The sequence below is a fragment of the Pterocles gutturalis genome, unplaced genomic scaffold, assembly GCF_000699245.1.
Source record: "Pterocles gutturalis isolate BGI_N339 unplaced genomic scaffold, ASM69924v1 scaffold18090, whole genome shotgun sequence".
Classification (NCBI taxonomy): Eukaryota; Metazoa; Chordata; class Aves; order Pterocliformes; family Pteroclidae; genus Pterocles; species Pterocles gutturalis.
The window spans coordinates 18,224-39,390 of NW_010146222.1; the positions used below are offsets into that span (position 1 = coordinate 18,224).

Sequence of the window (21,167 nt, forward strand, 5' to 3'; positions counted from 1 at the left end):
ACAGACAAAATTCTGTATGCAAAACAGATTTAATAGGCGTATAAAACTAAAATCTAATGTCTGTCTTGGCTCAATTTGATATAAAGTATTTTATCTGAGGTTCCTTTTTTAGATGGTACTTCACTTCATGATTTTAAGGAGATATTTTTGAAAATAAAAAGCCAAAATATGAGTGCTGATAACTGTTGGCATAGAAGAAGATAGACATCTTTGCCTGAGACTGTATTTTAATTTCAAGTTGTCCTCATGGGTTAGGTGCATTTCAAATAAGTTATTCATCATCTCCATTATCATTGAAGAAATTTCCTGTTGAAATTAGACTGCTTAGAGCTTTTGTAGAATAACTTGCAAAGTTTTTTTCATTTCAGTTGCTAATCTTCATTGCCATTAGCTTACAATCTCCTATACCACCATAATATTGGCTTTCCAACAGAACAGTTCATGAATAGTATGTAAAATTAGAATGCTAAAATCAAGCAGAAATGGAAGCCAGTCTGTTTTTCTATACTTTTACTACACTTACAATTTTTCATATCCATGCAGTTTTTATAACTTGTTAAATAAATGGCAAATTCTCCCTAAGAAGTTTAGTGCTACTAAAGCTAGCCTCTTAAAATAAAAAAATGAGTAATGGTGTTAGATGGTGAGATAACATGTGGCTCAACATCTGCTCTGAGGTGGGTTGGAGTAACTGAGTCTTCCACAGGTTCTAGGAATTCTAAGGCAGTGGCTTTTTGTATAGAGCCATGTAAGTAATCTGTGTAGGTAATCCCCTGTGTTTGGAAGGGGTGGTCACTAGAGCATAGCAAATCAAGTTACATGAAAGTCTTTAAATAGACAACCAGTAGTGAGATGGGTGGTGTCTGGAAAGTGGTGGAACAGGCTGTTTTTCAGTTGTTGCATTTGTTAATAAAAACTGATAAAACAGCAAAGTAGGGCTTTCTGGAAAGATTGATTTCTCAAAAGGAGGATAAAACAATACACAACTGTTGGTATGTTCTCTATTACTTTGGGGAACTGAATTTTTTAACAGATAACTCTGTGTAAAACTCCAGTAGAATGTCAGTCTGTCAAAACTCAGAACTTAAGTATGTCTTCTCCTGAGATTGGTTGTAAGACCAAGACCCTTCTTAGGTAATTTAACACCTAAAGAATACAGTAAACTGGAAATGCAGCACTTGAAGAGGCACCGTGTCCATCTTGCTCATCAATTTCTCTGAAACTTTGGAGGGAGAAGAAACTAGCAGCATATCAATTGTACTGGAAGGTTAAAGATTTGAACTGAAGGGCTTATTACCTGCTGAGAGCTTGGCAGGGTGTTTTAGCCAACAGCTGGTGACATTCCTACCTGCCAGAGCTGGAATATCAGCAGCATTATTACCCAGGCTATGCGAGGAAAATAGATCTGAAGTTGGAAACAAAATAACAGAATAAAATACATTGCTTATGCACATGTAACTCAGTGTTAGCTAAACTAGGAAAATAGGTATTTTTTTGCAGCTTAGAGGCCACATCACTTTATAAAACAGCTGAGTTCTAACTTTAAAACTAGACTTTTTTTAAAGTCAAATTTGTGCTGAATGTGATGATTTATAAAAAGGAGAGAGAGAGAGAAAAAAAAAAGCTGGCCTAAATCTTGAATTAATCCTCTGAATGTCAGTGCCAGAACTAGTACTGGCATATTTTCTGATACTTTTAATGCATCATGCCTTTATCTGCCATTACTGCTTGGTGATTCCTGTAGTTGTATGCATTGCACCTCAGTGTGGAAATGGAGAAATACTAGTTCCATGACCACCTGTTAATGATACTAAATGCTGCTTATGTGTGCTATTTCTGTCAGCTGTATGGGAACTATTTCTTCAACTTCTTCCGTGCCTCACAAGATTGGCTTTCCTTCTGAGTGAAGTAAGTTTAGACATTAGTGCTTCTTGATCACTTCTGCACTTCTGTTACTGAAATGCTACATAAATGGCTCAATTCAGCCAGCACTGAATGCAGAGCCTTTATGTGCTAACGTGTGCTGGGCTGGTGTGTGGTTGTGCTGCAGTGCGCTGATTCTTCCAGTCATGAGGGTAGCATTCCCATTTCTGAGGTAAAATGAGTTTTTAAAAGTTTAAGTGAGGCCAGTTGGTTTTACAACCATTGTCACAGAAGTAGGTTGTGTAGCCATTAGAGGTCTCTGGCAGGCCAGCTTTCCTGTTAGCATCAATTTTCTAATTTAACATCATTTGGAGACCTTTTAATGCCACAGAGGGAGGACCCACTATCCATTTTTACATAATAGTCTTACACCAGGCAAAAACCCACTTTTTTTAAAGAACAAAACCCAAGTGTTTGCTGGGGGGGCAGAGAATAGAAATCTCATTTGGACTGTAGCTAATTGTTACACTTGATGCCAGTTTGCTGATATAATGCAAACTTTCTGGAGCAGATACCAACATTTAAGACAGAATGGAAAATATATAAGTTGCCTGCTGAGACTAGTTAAGATGAGAGGTTTTCCAGAAATGGGTTCCTTGCTAATAGATTGCCAAATCTTAAGCTCTAGCCTCTTAAAGGAAGCTGTTAAGCAAACTCGTAGTTTTTTACCACTTCTGCAGTGGAGACTCCTGGTTTGAACTTAAAGTGTATTGGCTGCCCTGTGGTAGCAGCTTCTTTACCTGCTCATGTCTGGTAATAAATTTATGCAAATGTGTCCTGTTTCTGTAGAAAAGCCAATGTGGTCCAGGTTTGTTACAGCTTACTTTACTTGCATACATGATTTAAGAGTCTAGATGTCAGTTCCCTCTGCAGCTAAGTTTTTTGATCCAAAAATACAGACATTGAACAGTTCCAATTTATTTTTCCCTTGGAATAAAAGTTTTGCTAGCCTTTTCTCCATTTTAACATGCTTCCCATACCTTTGTAATCACTAATGCTACTAATAGCAGATGTTCTATGACTGTTGATGTTTATACTTTGTATGCTAGAAAGCCTGATACAGTTTGGCACATCTTCATATAAAATATCCTTCAACTTTTACAGGGTAGGAGGGATATGAGATTGCTCTTGCAATTGTCCAAATCAGAATTTGTTGGGGCATCACCAGACAAGAAGCTGACAGAATATTTGCTCCAACTGTTGACTCTGCAGCTTGGTAGCAAGGCTGAGCTTGTTGATATTTTTCTTGTTTGGGTGGATTATTCTTAAGTTCAATTGCATTACGTGATTGAAACTTGTTTTGTTGTAAACCTGGAAGGATGAGCAGCTATTGCAGTGGATGTCTGTCTTAGCCTTATTTGTTACTTTTGATGTTGAACTGATGGCCTGTCCTGACAAGGGCTGTTTTCCATACACAAGTGTTAGAATTGCCTCAAGTGTAACTGACTGTCAGTTTCTTCCCATTAAAATGATGTTTAGGCAGTCATGACTGCTTTGCAGGTAGTGAGTCCTAGTGTGCTCCATTGGCTGTGCACAATCAAAATGATATGCAACTAAGAGAATCTTACTAGCTTGTCTCCTGAAAACAGCTGCAGTAACAGAAAATACTGGTAAAGAATAGGAGTACTGATTTAACCTACTATCAGTGTTCTCTGAGAAAGCTGCAGCTGTTTGACAAACTGGGTATATTAGTGACTGGGATACTTGATTTGACATAATTAATAAAATGGTGTTTGACAACAGCTCACAGACAGTGACTAATATTTTTGCACCATTTCTGTCTTGCCACAAAATGTGGAAGAAGTTGCCTTTCCCATGGTAAATTTTTTGTGAAGAATCTTGCTTTTTTTTTTTTCATTTTATAATCTGTACCTTTCTTTCTTTTGTAAATTAGCCAGGTATGTAGAGGAGACAGTGTCTTCACTGGTCAGCCACAGCAAATTGTTAGAGGATCTTACCTTTAAAGCCTTTGGTAAAAGTTTTGTCAGCAAATAAAGCAAATTACTGATGGACACGCATGTAATATGCAAAGGTCTCTTATGCTCATGGCTTTGAGGGGGAGGTAACTACATCTTATTTTTCCATTCCATCCCCACAACAGGGCCATTTCAGAGTAAATCATTAAACTCTGTCTAACTGCATAACTGGAACTTTTTTTATGCTGAAGCTCTATGTGATTGTACAAAAAGACAAACAAATGCAGCCATGTTTGGAGGTATTTCTACAGCAATAATGCATTTGCAATAGCATCCTCTAGTTCCCAGCAGGGCTGCATGATTTGTCTATGTCAGCTATACTGAACTGCAAATCAGGAGAATCCTGCTATTTCCAAGATCAGAGTTGTAGAACTTGGGTAAGAGATCTGTCAGTGCACCGTACGTATTACTGAAAGTGAGGAGACTGGGAAGTGCGTGCTATGATGGTTAGGTATCATGCAGAACAGTAATGTTAATTTATCTCAGATGGAGAGTTCAGTCTTCACTGAACTGGTGAAAATTCAGGTTTTTGACCACTAGAAAATTTTCCAGTGTTTGCTTGTTTATTGCATGCTATTTTTGTCTGTGTGGATGTAATACAACTTGCGGTGACTGTTTACACATGTTTTTAGTTGAATGTGTGTTTAATTTTAATATGCAAGATTGTGTGTATGGAATGTATTTCATAGTTCTGGGTGAAAGCTTTTCCTGGACACCACTACCTACCGTCTCCTCCTACATGAAAATTAACCCACTGTCCCAAACAGGTTTGTGTAGATGCTCCAAAGTTTGCATGCTCTGCTGAAATACTGAGGCTTCAGTGGCTTTCTTTTGAGGCTCGTTTTGGTTGTTTAAATATGTTTTGGGGAAGTTACTGATAGTTGTGCCACTATCAAAAATTTTTGAAAGAATTCTTTAAGCTTTAGTAAGACTTTAAAGACTATCCAGTGATGGCTGTCACCACAGCAATTTCACTCAGACTGGGAGGGGTGCTTCTTTCCATTAAGAGTAACTAGCTGGGCTGCTTCTTACTCTGCTGTCTTGAGACTTAAAATAAGGGGAGAAATTAGGTTAAGGTAGCAAACGACTAACAATCTTTTTTTTATCTCAAAATCAGAAGTTACCATACAAACTATTTCAGTGACAAAATAGACCTGAATTCTGGTTTGATAATTAGCTGAAATTTCCAACATTAAATTGTAAAATGAATGTAGATCCTTATCCCTGCCATTTGGTAGCCAGGGATACTCTGGAAGGATTGATATTTTGCTGTTGAAGTTGATGTTTGCTGTCGACATGGACCACCATTAGTGGTGAGTTACTGCACTAAAGGTACAGTACTGAGTGATTAAAAAAAAAGCACACAAAACCCTCGCAGATCAATTAACTCTTCTGAGCTTTCTACTTGTAGTTTGGTCACCAGCTGCCAAACCAGGAAGGGTTTTGCCTGACTCAGGTTTTCAGTGGACAGAAGAGGGATCAGATCAGTTAGATTTCACCATTTGTTTTATCTCAACTTACAGTAACAGTGTTTGCACTAGGAACTTCTGAAAATAATGAGCTTGACATATAGTTAAACCAAATATACAGAAGGTTTTCATCATTAGAGGTGTTTCTGTGTGCTTATAGCAAAATTTGATATTGAATATATTTTTAGGCCACAGAACTCTAGTTCTAACTCCAAGGGTCTGTCTTAGACTTCATTTTTACTGTTGTAACATGAAGAAGGATCCTGGACTACTGACTGCTCTAAACCTCATTGAATTTCTTTTGATTTGCTTATGGAATTGCTACTTGCTGGAGCGTGTCAATCCCAGAAACTCAGGGCACTTTATTTTTGCTAAAATGGGACAGAGCAGTGTATGGTTCTGTCTGTCAAGTTGGTTTAGCACTGAGGATTATTATTTGCATTGAATCACAAGACCAAATGACCATAGACAGACATGGGCTGAGAGTAAACTGCCGCGAATATGCATAAATGAGATGAGGATGATAGCAGTCAATCTGTGTAAAACTGAGATGAGTGCATAATCTGGAGTGCAGGCAGGAAACTCCCAACATATTTTTGGCTGGTTGGAGTTTGAAGGTGAACACGAAACTGCTAACTGGAACACAGACTGCATTGGGAGGGTTGCTGAACCCTGCTCCCTTGTGTTAATTCAGGTGACCAATATATATAAAATCAGAAGCAGTATAGTTTGAAGTACTTTTTTTCTTCTAATGGTATATATGGCCAGAACTTTATGGAAAAGTGTATTAATTTTTCCATTTTCTTCCCCTTGTAGCACATATTTTAAGTGACTCCAGACCAAACTGGATCAGAGAACTGAACTTAGTTAAGGCTAACAGCAAAAGTAAGCTAGTCTAAAACTGCATCAGGTTTAAGATTAATAGGTGTTTATCTCTTACTGGAAAGGAAAGAGGAGCATGTATGATAAAATTAGTCTCTACAGCACATTGAAAAACAGCTGCCAGACAGTGACTGAAGGAAAGCGAACTGAAGTCTGGGATAGGAAGAAGCAACTGGGACTAAAATGTTTGTTGCTAGAAGAAATACTTTTCCATATATACCCTGACACCTGTTTTTAGTGTAGGTTCCTTCCCTGTAGGTGTCTCTCAGAGCTGGGTCATTCACGTGTGTCATAACTTTGTGACTAAGTTGAGTACAATGAATCATCTTAGCCTAGATTTAAGCCTAATGTAAGTTTATTTAAAATAATAGTGCCACAGTATTCCTCTAACCTTCCTTATATTAGCATCAGAACCATGTTGCTTCTAAGTGGAATCAACTGTGTGAAACTGGATGAGGACAAACAGGTTTTTTTAACTTTACCTTTTAGCTATCTTGGTGACCTGAGGCAATTCACCATACTGCTGCACTATCACTAGTACTGACACAGGGGTCACTAAACTCTACGTACAGGAGTGGGGAAAGGTTCAGGTACACAGTGGTGTAGCTTGCCTTATGCTTTGCTGTGAGAATTCATTATTAAGCTTTCAGATGCGAGCTATTATCAGGGCAATAGCTAGATTTCAGAGAAGTCTAGCTTGGAAAAGAACAAATTTTGAAAACTCAGTTGTCAAAGGATTGTCTTTCACAGAAGACAAATACTGTTAAGCATATCAAGCTGAATGGTAAGTGGTACAGTCAGTGAAGTCTTTGAGTAATAAATGTCTTTTTAGCTTGGCTAGAAAGAGGTTAATGGAGAGCATACAGAGAGCAAGGGAAAAACATCACTTCTGTAACTTAGATAACTGGAAGTCTGAATGTCTACCACAAGGTCAAGAGCACTGGTGTTACAGAAGAGATGCTTCTCTGGACTTGTCCTGAGAGAAGTTCTGGTAGTAAGCTTACTTAATGTATCCTGAAGCAGATTTTTTGAAAGCATTTTAGCATGCTGAAGTATTTGAGGTGTTGGAATAGATTTTTATAAATTAATGTATTTTTCCCTCCAAATGAGACTGAACCCTTTTCTAGACAATAGTGGCATAAATCTTTTACCTGATGTTTTCAAGGTTTAAATTCCATAAAATTACTGATCATGTCACTTGCTTATCTAGAGGGAAATGTTGAATTTTGCTGTGCAATCAAACAGACAGTAAGTTAAAGCAGAAATATTCCTCTGAGTTTATTGGTCAGACATAGGCTGACAGCTGTAAGAGAACAGAGATGGGAAGGCTGGTCAGGTACTCCTTTTGAGCCTGCTTACTAATAACGTTTTCTTCCATCTGCAATTAACATTTAACTTTGAGAGACTGTAGGACACCATGTATTTTCTAACAGCTTACTGAATTTAATAAAGAAGAGACTTTTAATTTTTAAAAAAGGTGCAGCATAAGCTTAGAATTTTCAAGTTCGTGTGCTAAACAGCATTTGGGTCTCATCACTACCACCCTGTTGCCCTTTAGGTCTGTGTTGCCTTCCATTTTCTGTTGTATATCAGGGAACTTCATGCAGTGTCTGCTTTTGTTGTTGGGTGGATTACAGCATTGTACGTGGGTGGTTGCAGGGATGTTAGGATTGAAAAGGCTGAATAGCATACCTCTGCAGAAAATCTTCTTAGCTTATTATGCACTTTGTTTTACCCAGGTAACATTAGCATAGGGTGTGATATATAAGGATAGAAGACCCAGTTTGTTGAAGCACTAGATTAATTTATGTGTTGCACATTTGAAAAGTATTGCAACATTCCTTTTTTTCTTTAATTCCATAGTTAAAAATAGTAAGGACTTTAGTCAAACTTTTACCCATTTGATAAGTAAAAATTTATTTTTAGTATTTTCAATATTTAATGCCATGTTTTGTTTGGGACTGTGGTGTACCACTTCTTAGTAAAAACTTAATGTGAAATTGGGCAAAAAAGTGATTAGAATTTTTTTGGGTCCTATTGTCTTGACTCTATGTATTCCATTGACTTTTTTCTAATATGGACATCCTTATGGAAATTCATGTCAAATAATATAGCAGGAGCTGAATGCTAACTCTGTAAATGTTTTTAGATGCTTTTTTCAGAGTAACAGGCGTAACAAATGTTGGCATCTGTCAGATACTAGAAAGCATCATCGTTTCTGATATGTCAAAACAATGCAGATACCAAATCCAGTTCAATGACCTGGTGTCTTAATCAGTAAGCTGTATAAAAAATACTACATTCATTAATGTATTTATGTTGTTTCCTTTTCCAGCAAGTCCTTCTTGAGATTTCACTCACTTGTATTTGAATCCACATATTTGACCCCTTTGAGGTTCAGTACTTGAGGGTTGTAGTCTGTATGTGCAGGTGTAGCTCTAGACTTGACTGAGTGTATAGTCTTAAAATATCTGGGAACAAGCACCGCCTTCCTTTTTATTTCAGAAATACATCCTGTTGTTGAATGACTCCATCATAGCATTGGCTATTCCTTTCAGTCAAGAGAGGGAAAAGGGCACCTCATTTTAAAATCCCCGCTGTCTTTATTTTTGTTTAGAACCAAGTTAACTGCCAAGTGCAACTCATGTGTTGGAAGTTGTGAAAAGACTACCTAGCAAGAAGCCTGAACTTCTGGCTTTGGAATTAGGTGTATCCATCTTCTCTGGTATTTACTAGTATGTTACTATATTGTGATTATAATAATGGTATGAAGCCATTATTATAAACAACTGTGGGAAAACAGTTCAAAAAGTATCTGGGGAGTTGCAGAATAAAATGGGAAGTTTGCCCTTTGAACAGTGACCTCAGTGGGATATAAGCTTCCACTTCCTCCTTTCTAAAAGTCAAGGCAAATAAGCGTTGGATAGCTGTGGACAGGCCTTATGGCTGTATATGTCAGGAATGAAAACTGGCTACGTATCAAAGATTTGCTTTAATTCTCTTACAGACAAATCTTACCTAAGTGTTTTTTTTAATGTTATTACAAACAAGGAATTTTCAAGGAATCCTCACTTCCCAGCTTTTACATAAAACTTAACCTGCAGTGGCAACTTCACAGTATGATTACAGATTCTGGACTTTACATATACTTATTGCAAAGGATAATGTGCTGTTCAGTCCTGATACTGCAGCACACATCTGCTTGTGTGAGTTATTTACAGTCTGATACAGATGTTATCCTTACCTCCGAGCATGTTATTTGTGCTATTTCTCAGCAAGTTGCAGGGAAAATCTTCACTTACCAAACCAGTCTCTTGTCAGTTTAGCTTACTGGTACCACTGTTAAAACTTTTAACTTAAAGCCATAAGAAAATATAGATCACTTCCTAAATGTTAAATTGACCACTGAAATTGGATAGTTGTGTAAAAAGAATAAGGGACTATTGCTCCAGATTTTCCAGTCAGAGTCGGTGTTAGCAGACTTCTAGCAGTTCTTGTTAATTAAGAAATTAACTGGTTGAAGTTACAATTAATTTTAGAACAGTTTAATTTCACACAATTAGTGCATTTTGATTGCTCTGAAATAACAGAACTGAGTCTTTTAATCAGCTATACAATATCTGCATCTACAGAAGTAACTAGCTGAAATTATGGAAAGTAGTGAAGACTTTAGAGCCCTTTCAGTATCACACGTTCCTTCATTAGAGCACATACAGCAGAGCAGCCTCAGTTGTACAAGGAGCCTTTTGGTTGTCAGATGAGATTCAGACTGAGAGAGGAGAAGAATCCCTGGCCCTTCTTGGGAAGGTGAGGAGAGAGAAGAATGCAGTATGAACTTCATAGTGTGTTAGTTGGAGCTGATAGTTTTGGACGACCTGTTTCTTTCTTTGGTAAAGGCCCTTATCCCTGTGGTGACTGACATTACCAGTACGATTCAGTTGTCCAACTGCAGGTTGCTAGTGGCATTTAAGAAGCATTACTGTGCTCAGAACATCCGTGTGGCAGATGCAGAAGAGAGCTGGCCTCTGAGCTGGCTGCTGGATACAATGTGGAATATTCAAGGGCATTTTGGGTTGTGCCCTAGATGGTATTCTCACTAGATGCCTCTATGTAGGCACCAAATAAATCTATCAGAGATGATTGTGAAGTGATCATACACTTTCTAACACAAATGAAGCACTTTTATGCTTTCTTCTTTCACTGACTTTGAGAAACCAGCATGTAGAAATAGGCAACATCTTTCAGTATAGGGATAGTTATTTTGTCATGCAGTGAGAGGTTTGTATTTTGTACATGGTTTTAGAGATGGATAAATACACTGCCTTACAGATTAAATATTACATGTTTTTGTACTAAGTATGCTGAATTCAAAGTCATGCTTAAACATAACATTTTCACATTAGAAAAATCAATTCTCTTATGTCTGTTTTTGGTTCTGAATCTGTTGTTTAACTTCTTCCTTATAGTCATGGTCTGGAACATTGTTTCCAACAGACAAAAAGATGAAAAAATAAATAAAAAGCCTTTATTCTATAATGCTTTTAAATAACACCCAAGGAAGTTACATGTACTAGGATAGGTCTTACTACAAATTCTGAACTGAGATGTCCACATGCATTTAAGATGAGCTTTTATTCTGAACCAATGGAAATCATTTATTATGTACCCTGAGGTATCTGAAGTAAATTAGTGGTTTCTGAAAAAATACAAAGTTTCTGATGAACAAATAGTTCTGTGGATAGCCCTTCTTCTCTTGGGACCTTTTCCAAGGTAGTTTTTCCTCTTCCTTTCCTTTTAAAATGAACTTTTTTTTTATCTGGGGCTCTAAATTTTCATAGCTATGTATTTTTAAAATGCCTTGTCTGTCTACTAGACTTTCTTGAAATACTGATTTACCTCATGTTACCTGAAATGTTCAGGGGATGTTAGTAATCTATAATTGGCCCTTATCCTTTTCTCAGATGAGGCACACCTTACTGGGCATCTCTGAAGAACTGGAACACTTGCTGTTTCAGTGGCAATTTGAGTAACTTGCCATGGGAGTGGCTATCCAGGCAGATCTTGTAAATGGGGAAAAGGGGAAATTAAATGAAATGAAATAAAATAACCTTGCTGTTTGGAACAAATACAGGTGTAAATCTGTTACGTGAAAGATGGTTTGATTGCCAGCGCTCAAAAGCATGCTAGCTATCTGGCTGTGTGGTACCAGTCCAAGGAATAAGTCTTTAGTCTGGTTTTGCATAAGGTAACTGCTAGGGCTCTACTAAAGTGCTGATGCTGGGTTTCTAAAATGAAATACGATGTGAATCCAATTATATATGTTATTTGTAGTGCTGGTGGTAATGTTACTTAGAGAATAAAAGGTTGCTATCTTTATTCTTCTTAAAAGTTAAAGTATTAACTATTGTTTTTACATTGAACTTTGTTTTGGAAACTGAGTACAAGGTAAATTCTTCTTTAGTGAAGCTAAATGCATTTAAAGAAATTATTTCTCTTGTTACTGGTCATCTCTTTTTTTTTTTTTTTTGGTAGTATGGTATATCACAAATACTTGAGAAACAGATTTCTAAGCTCTCCTGCCATAATTATGTAAAGTTCACCAAATAAAATCCCTCTGCAGGAGTAATTTACTACCTTTATAAAGTCAAGCATTTTTTAGGATAAAAACCAAAACCATCTTCACTGTAACTAAATTAAACAGGTTGGTGGTTTGTAACAAAGTTGCCATGCTTATTTCAAAAATGTGAAGCCTTAAAACTAGAAATATTTCAAAAGCAATTTCTTTCATGATCTGTCTGTTAAGCTAGGAGTTGACATTTTTTTTCTGAAACTGATAACCTGAGTTATTTCAGGTGTCTCCAAGAAGCTGTCTTGTGTATTAATCTTGAAACTTGATATGTTGAAGACTGATGTTGTTTTTTATTAAATTTTTAACATCCTAGAAATCTTTCTAAATGACAGTTTTGTAGGAATACTCGTGGATTTTCCCAATGTGCTCTTATTCTTAAATAGCTTATTCAGCCTATCATCAGAAATCTTTTTGAAGGTGTGTTGTAACATACAATACCAAGAGATTCAAATCATCTGACTGTTATATGTGATTTCATTGCACCTGACTGTCAAATGTGCATTTATATATTTAGGTTCAGCCAAAAAAGGAAGAAACTTTGCCACCATCACTTAGTCAAAACATTCCAACTTTCTATTTTCCTCGAGGATGTCCTAAGGAAAAAGTGAATATAGATGCTGTGATTGCCAAAATTGAGAGAACTTTCTCTGAGTTTCCAAATGAGAGGGCAACGTTAGAAGACATGGGGAAGGTTGCAAAGGTGAGAACATGCTGGCTGACTGCTTTTAGTGCTGTACATCTGTGGAAAGGAAACATGAGTCCTATGTTCTTTGTTTTCTTGCATTATGTGTTTTCATCTCCTACAATGTAGTAGCAGTAAGACGACATATTCAGTGTTGTTGATAGCACAGTTATACGTGGAAATCTTTTGTATTAACTGTGTCTCAAATAGCTCTGCACCTTGCTTACAAAAAGAAACAAACATTAAACCAAAGCTTGAACTATATTTTTAGTTGCATAAACAACCAAACACTGAAGGGCACATTGTATGTTGTTCTGCGTTTTGTACTGACCAACATACTTAAGGCAACAGCACTGTTAATATGCATTTTGTTTTCAGGTGTCCAAACTGTTTTTTCATTCATCAGTGTCATGAACCTCCATTGTAAAGACATAGAAAGACAGATTGGTTGGGTAACTTAAGGTTATGGTCCTCTAATTATTACTGAAGAGCTAATTTAGAGTTATGTCAGAGTGACAAAAGGCTGAGTTTAGAAAGCAGCAAATATTTTTTAACTTCTGTGTAATGGACAATAAGCTAGTTAAACTTAAATTTTCATTTTGTTTAAAGCAATGCTTTAAATATCACTGCAAGTCGTGGTCTTGGTAATGAATCTTGGGTTCTCATACCTGTTCCTGTCACTTCGCATTTAAACTCCAGGATCTAGAAAACAGAAACAAAAACTTTTCAGAAGAGTGGGACTGGGGGTTCAGAAACTCATTGTTTGCCTCACCAGAAGTGTTCAGTTGCTCAGCTGAGTAATAGGATTCCTGCCTTCCACAGCTGCTTTGCATGTAGAAGTGAGGAGAGGTGGAAGAGACCATCTTGCAGTGTTCACAATCTTGTTTGAGATCCACATGAGATTCTCAGAGGTGCCAGCCTGACTGACTACTCCACAGTCAGTTTTAGGCAAGAGATAGGTACTTCGCTGTTATGACTGAAGAAGCTTGGAGCAGACACAGAAGCAGCACTGTAGGTATATGGGATCATCGAAGTTGTGAAGGTGTATCTGTTGGGTATCCTGAAGCAATATATTGCTGCTGAGGGCAGGCTGGCCTGCTATTTAAAACTGAATAGAAGATGTGCATGCACATGCAAGGATGCAGATGAGTTGAGCCATTCTCTGAGACAGACAAATGTAAACTTGCTCCAGTTCAGAAGTTGTGTAACTGGGCTGTCTTGAGCTCAGCTTAAAGATATCCAGCCCTCTAGCAGAGCTTATTAGCATGGACTCTTTTCAGCTGCTTGGAGCATGGACAGAGCAGACATGTGACTGCATTCATCTATTGGGAATGCTGCAAGTTGCCCTGTGTTTTGCTTTCCACTTTTGGATTTCAGCCTAATGCAGTTGGTTAAAATTAATTATTTTGGAAGGTGCAGTTGGTTTCAGAGACATTGTGCCTTAATGTTTTCTTCTTAACACTTGTAAAATTTGATTTTTGAAAGATTTTATAAATGAGGGAGTAACCTGCAGATAAGCAATCAATAAACTGACTTGATGTATACTTTAATTCTAGGCTTGTGGATGCCCACTTTACTGGAAAGGTCCTTTGTTTTATAGTGCTGGAGGTGAACGAACAGGATATGTGTCGGTTCATAAATTTGTTGCAATGTGGCGGAAGTAAGTAGATTACTTTTCTAGAAGTACTGTATTTTTTAATTTAAATGTGATATTTTAAGCTCTGAATGAGATCCAATCAATAAAGGGGAATAAAACACTTTCCTATAATCAACCATTGACAGCAAACTTGTACCTGGGAAAATGTAAATAAAACATCACTTTAACATAAACAAGCAAAAAACCCCACTTTTTTTACAGTGTTCATAGATTTTTAGTGTTTGGTAAATGACTGGCTGTTTATGGGGAAAAGTGAAAACCATGGCCCTAGCATGCAGATGCCAGTTCTGTACAAAATTATTTTTCTTCCTACTTTTCCTTCCAGTTCTAACTGAAAAATGTCCTTTCATGTAATCAATAACATGGAGTATCCACCTCCTTTAACATAAATGTATGAGACAGTATTGCTTTGATAAGATCACTTGGAGTGTACTTTGACATTTGTAATTAGTTTTTTAATTAAATGTTGTGGTTGCAGTTTCATAGGCCTTGCTCTAGGATGCTTCTAGATGGTAGCATGAGCAATTTTCTGTGTTACAGTATTAAATGGAAATATTTACATTTCAGAATACTTCAGACTTGCTATGATGATGCTGCAAAGTTTGTTCATCTTCTAATGAACCCTGGATGCAACTACTTGGTGCAAGAAGACTTCATTCCTTTTTTACAAGTAAATTGCAGATGAAACTAGTTCTGGAAGCACAACAAAAAGATGAGCTGGCAAAGCCATGATGGTTTTTTTTTTAGCCAAACATACTTTTTCATGGTCTTAATTAAAATTTATTGATAATATTTAGTGTAATTCCTTTTTATGGTCCACTGAGATGATACTGACTTATTTTACAGTTAATAATTTTATATAGGGTGAGGTCTTTTTTAAGAGGTACAGTAAGATGCATGGATTTAAAATTGCTTGCAGGAATAGCACATGTATCAGAGAATCCTCATGGTTTAGAAAAGCAGATGAAATTATTTAAGCCAAGGAAGCCCTTTGGCAGGCAAAGGAAAAGTGGCATATGAATTCAAGACCCAATAGAGTTTCTCTGAGTGGCAAACAACACCTTTACTAATGAATGCATGAAACCTAAATTGGCTTTTACTGAAGCATAGTCAGCCACAGAATTAGAAGCTACAATGGTCAGCAGCATTCAAAATCTTCATCCCATATGAAATACAGGAGAGCTGTTTATCTGGCTTCTGTAAACAATAACTTTATTTACATGAAGCATGTTGGAAATGAATTTATGTGGTAGTTAACGTGAACTGTTTTGGTTAAGGAAGCAGATGTGCTATTCTGTGCTAATTGTTTTATGTAGTCACTAATGAATACTGTTTGGGACATTTATTCCTTGTTTTGTAGGATGTGGTTAATAGTCATCCTGGCTTATCATTTTTAAAAGAAGCATCTGAATTTCATTCTCGGTACATTACCACAGTAAGTGATTTTTATTTGGAAAAGCTATTTTTTGTTAACTAAGTAGGAAAATCAAAAGTAGGATTAGTCAATATGTATAAGCATCTTTGTCCCTTGAGAAAAGTTAAATATGCTGTCAGTCTTCATTTCTCCATAACTAGAAATCTTGTGAAGAAAGACTCAGTTTCTTAAGCATCATAGTTTTTCTTAACATTTACAAAAAATTGTTGGACTTTATACTAATAAAAGAAACATGGAATTGTAACAGTATAGGATAAGTTAATGAACATTAAATGAAGAGCAGACTGTTATCTTAAACACTTGATTGTGGCTATCATTAGAATCTTGACCTTACTTTGGCTTTAATTTAATGGAATTTTGAACGAAAGGTCTATATTAATGTGATTATGTTCAGTATTAAGCAAAATAATGGTAATATTGAAGCTGCTTGCCACTTTCCTCTCTGGGGATTTTTCTTTGTAAGCAGTTTTCAGACATGAAAAGTTCCATTTCTCTCTTCCTAGCATTATGTGACTGAAGTATTATTTCTGTACCCAAGGGAGAATTCAGTGACATTAAATTTTCTCAATTCTAGACTAGATAGTTGATTCCAGTGAAGTCTCAAAAGATTAAAATTCTTCAAAATGACATTCAGTTCACTTTGTGCATGTGAAAAATAGCTTAATGAATATTCTCCAACAAAAAACATGCAGAGTTGATAATCTTTTATCCAGCTTGTAGTTTGACCCAGACCAAAACTGTGGAAGCTTTTTTGAAAGCATTTGGTTTTGATTCCTCATATCCTTCTTATAGAGACTGCTGGCCTACCAAGTGTGTCCGGCTGCATTAGGTTTTGCGTCTTGTTATGATGATTACATGAGCTTCCAGAACTTGTCAGATGTGACTGAAGGAAATGCTCCTCTGAGTAGTCTTCTTTCTTCATGGATTCTAGGCTGTATCAAAGCCTGCTCTGCTTAAAACTGTAAAAGCTTGCTGCCTGTCCTGAAGGGACTGTAGGAGGGAAAGGGTCCTGCCATTTCCAGTTACTTTTCTTTGGAGGAACAACTTGAATTTGAGTAGGCCTGAGTCTAGCATTATTGAATAAATTAGTGCTGGCAGTACTTTACTAACAAAATTTAGTGTGGTCCTCAACAGAAATCCCTGTTTAATCAAAAATCCCCAAAGTAAACTAGTATTGTTATTAATATATCAAGAACATTTAGAACACTACTCTGCAGATCAAGAAATGGAAGGACTATCTGCTCTTTCTTGTCCTACTTTAGGATGGAGTAATGTTGCTTAATACAGTCTTCTAAAATTCTGTCCTGCAATTTATCAGTAATAATTACAGATAATTTTTCTCTAAGATGAAAGCATTTCATACTTGTATTGAAAGTAGCTTTACCTTGCTACATGAAGCTTCATCTAAAGGATTTTGTAAGCATTGCAGTTGAGGATTTAATGTTTGTTCATTGTAACTTCCCTTTACAAGTTAAATGATCCATTTTTCTGCTGTATTTGTATATACATATGTGTATATATGAGTATGCATACATACATTACACACACATCTTTAGTGAAGCAGGTGTCATGTAAATGTTGTTCAACCATGGAAGCAATCAGTTCTGTCTGCTAGGATATAGATTAGTTGGTTAGTCTAGTGGTAAGGTTAGGTACATATGTTCCAGATAAAACTGAAATATATTAAAAATGTTTGCCTGGAGAAGTGCGATACTACATTTAATCTGCAAGTATGTTATGTAGATATATGAACTATGAATTCTTGACATTGTAATGTCTGTATTGTACAATTTCTTCTGACAAACCACTGTGCAGCGTAGTAAAGAAGGCAATTCTTTGGCAGTTTGTTTATACTCTGCTTCGATTCACTTTAGAAAATGTTTTTTTAAGTCTGTTCCCAGTTGTCTTTAGCAAACATTCAATTTTGTTTTTATTTTTAGACTGGTTAAACGCATAACAGATGAGATAATGACATGCAGATGGATTAAGTTGCAAAGCTAAGGCAAAACCTATTTAGAAAAAATTGCTTTGTAGTACTAGCCAAAAATGGGCCTTTCCTAAACTTGCAATTAGAATTGAGCTAATTACGTTTCAGAAGTAGACTAGTCTATTCTCCTTTCTGGATTTATTGAACCAGCTGCTCTTGTTCAAAGTAAGAGCTGCAGAGCTTGCTGCTTGCTACAGTTTAAGCTTTCTTTTAAAACTTTATGAATAAATTACTCTTCTATTTGTAATTTAGAAAAGATTGGTTTGTTTAAACTATTGATTTACTGCAATTAAAGTCTGATTAAAAACTTAAATAATAAAGTTTACTATGGAAGAGTTTTTATTTGGGAGAAAAGGATTCCTAAAGAGATGGTTCTTTTAGCTAGTAACTACTATGTTGCAAATGAAATGCTACACTTGGAATATTTGGTCTTGCTAATTAGCAGGTATAATCAATCTTCAGTTAAGCAGTTATAGTTTGTAATATGTTTAGATTTTTTTATCTGCTTTTCTTAGCAGTTATATTTGCGGACTTCAGAAGTAGCAGCTGATCCTTAAACAGTCCCAATTCTATTTCTGTAACTTCATTTATAAGTAAAATATTCTTACAGTAAATATAGGTCTTTAAATCTGAAGCAATGATATATATTAATAGGTTAATTAGATGACATTCTGTAGGTCTGGTAGACTGGGAGGTACTGAAATTGACAATAGACATATTCTGGATAGCGTACAAGTATTCTGCAGCTTTACTGTGTGAGATATCAGTACTGCAGCATTGAAATAAGACTTATCAAAATTACCTTAGAGGCAGATTTAGAAATGGTTTGGTAGTATGACATAAGAGAAGCATCAACCTGCTAAGTAATGAGAAGAATAGATAAGGGGGAAAGATGGAGTTCTGTAATGCAGTTGAACTAAGACTTGTATTTGAAAAATGTTTGGGAGGGTATTTAGTTGGCATGTCTAAGATCACCTTTCTATTTTTGTGTTTCTTGCAGGTTATACAGAGAATATTTTATACAGTAAATAGGTCTTGGTCTGGGAAAATAACTTGTAACGAGCTCAGGAAAAGCAACTTTTTGCAGGTACATAATATCTAAAATTTTGCATGACAGATCTCTAGAAGTTCAAAAAATGTTACTCCCTTAAGCATTTAGTTGATACACATATAGCGTTTCTTCCTTTTCCAAAAACTGGTGAAGGATCGAATGCGCTAATTCTCATACACTAGAATATGTTTGTCATCTTTTATCTACCGCTGTATAAATGTGTATGTGATTAGCAGAAGTCTGGCTGATCTCATCCTTCTATGGACACATTAGTTTTCTACCTTACATGTTCAGTCTTTGCTGTCATGCTGCATGGTGTGCACTGTCTCTGAAGATAAAAATTGTTGCTCTGAAATAGCATTAGATATTAACTTGGTTAACTTTAATATGTTCTGTCTATCCTTCTGATAATAGAATGTGGCATTATTGGAAGAGGAAGCTGATATTAACCAGCTGACAGAGTACTTCTCATATGAACATTTTTATGTTATCTATTGCAAATTTTGGGAGCTGGATACAGACCATGACCTCTATATTGATCGGAAGGATTTAGCTCGGCATAATGATCATGGTATGACAAATGAAGCACCTTTGTTTACATGTATTAAATGACCTGTAAACTTTCAACTGAGGAAGTGGTTAACTGCCAAGGTCAGAGCTCATGAGTCAGTTGGTATAGTTGATCCTGCTGACTAGTGAAATAAAGCCAGACAAGTCATCTGTGACACTGCTTTGTGTCTAGCAATACCAAATTTGAGGAAAATTCTGAATTTGAACTCAAAGAAGTAAAGGAGGAAATTTGTAAGTGTGTAGACTTGATCTAAAGAAATCATTTAAGTCTCAGTATGTTATAAATGGCTCCATTTGGTGCTTTCGGGTTGTTATCTTGGAAACAATCCATTTTATTGATATTATTCAAGTAGCATGGCTCTTATGGCAAGGTCTGGAAAGAGTAGAAAAAGGCAAATGTACATTCAGGTTCTTATTTTAAAGTTTTGGTAACTCAGCTGCAGTAAATTTTGGTTTAATACTATTTAGTAGGTTTACATTTTCTGCATTCATAGTATACAATGGTTGTGATTATGTAGTCTTGCACACTTGTACCTATTTTAGATATTCTTGTAGCTTATGTGGAACTGTTGGTGTTTTTTGGATGCCTTGTGTCCATTGTTATCTAAAATTATTCCCTTCAGGACTGGAAAGCTTACTTAAGCACGAAGTGATTGTGGAATATTATCCCACATTACAAAGAGTAAACACAATTCTGATTGCTTCTGAAAACTTGCCCACTGAAGTCTGACTGCACTTTAGGACACTGAGGAAGGAACGCTTCTTCCATTTGAGAGGTTTCTCTACTGAGTTAGTACCCTATAGAAAGCAAGGAGAACTGATGTCATGCCATTTGCAGTACAGTTTGCATCATTTAAACTATGGAATATTGGTTAAAGCTTAACAGCTGCTGCTTAATGAAAACTAGACTAAATAAGAGCATAAGGTGGATATGATAACTCAACTTCAAACTTCTAATTTTTTGTGTGTCAAAATGAGGTAATCTGGTTTCACAAATCCCTCCCTTCCGTACTGTCACTGGTCTAAAATTACAACTTCAGTGTTTCAAAAGTAGATAAGAAGCAGCAGCACATATGTCTGAAACAAATTGACTATCCTGCAGTTCTGGGGATAAGTATTAAGCAGGGCTAGTGTCCTTACTAGAATAACATGGTGATAGCATCACCGTAAATACATAAAACAGATTAACTGTTTGAATGGTTAACCACCTGCTTTAATTATCAATATTTATGCAATGCTGAAAAAATATTTCAGAGCTAGAATAGTGAGAAGTAATTCTTCTGAGAGAATACTATCATGGGCTGCTTTGACTACCATCCACAAATTCATCAGGATAAACTGAATATCCTTTACAGAGGTAGTGCTCAGTTAAGACATGCCTCTAAAATCCCTGAAATGGTTTCAAAATTAGAAGCATGGATCAGAACCATGTTAAAAATAGACCCATGTCAGTATCAGTTAGGTATGCTCATTATGTATTAATATGCCAATTCTGTTTTGGCTCTTTGTCAAAACCAAGGTCATATAAACTCTAATGGCACTTGAAAACTTTATTTACTTGTCAAAGAACTGGTAAATACTATCTTACTAATCTGCCAATTTAATCACTTTTATTATGCTACTATTTCTACATCAAGTCAGAATTCAAAGCTGGCTGATTCTAGCTTTGCTTTGCAGGCTTTGTGTTAAGTGATCTTCTGGAAGAGAACTCAAAGGGATTAATGAGCACTACACTTGATCTTTCTCACAGATGTGTATATATAAAGAGGTTTCCAATAAACTCTGCAACTAGACAATACCAAGCAAAAATAACTTGTATATGATTGACACTATTTTAAACCTTTTTTTCACAGCAATATCAAATAGGATGATAGAGAGGATCTTCTCCGGAGCAGTAACAAGGTAT

At 36.2% G+C, this 21,167-nt stretch overlaps 1 protein-coding gene across 1 annotated transcript in view; it reads left to right on the plus strand.

Moving 5' to 3' along the window:
• The window catches only part of PPP2R3B (protein phosphatase 2, regulatory subunit B'', beta), a 51,496-nt gene that overhangs the window by 16,893 nt on the left and 13,436 nt on the right, over positions 1 to 21,167 (plus strand). The window contains exons 2-8 of the mRNA XM_010085665.1: positions 12,394 to 12,579; positions 14,118 to 14,221; positions 14,786 to 14,888; positions 15,579 to 15,653; positions 18,641 to 18,727; positions 19,106 to 19,262; positions 21,115 to 21,163. Of these exons, the coding sequence (XP_010083967.1) occupies positions 12,394 to 12,579; positions 14,118 to 14,221; positions 14,786 to 14,888; positions 15,579 to 15,653; positions 18,641 to 18,727; positions 19,106 to 19,262; positions 21,115 to 21,163 (761 nt within the window). The remainder of the gene's footprint in view (positions 1 to 12,393; positions 12,580 to 14,117; positions 14,222 to 14,785; positions 14,889 to 15,578; positions 15,654 to 18,640; positions 18,728 to 19,105; positions 19,263 to 21,114; positions 21,164 to 21,167) is intronic.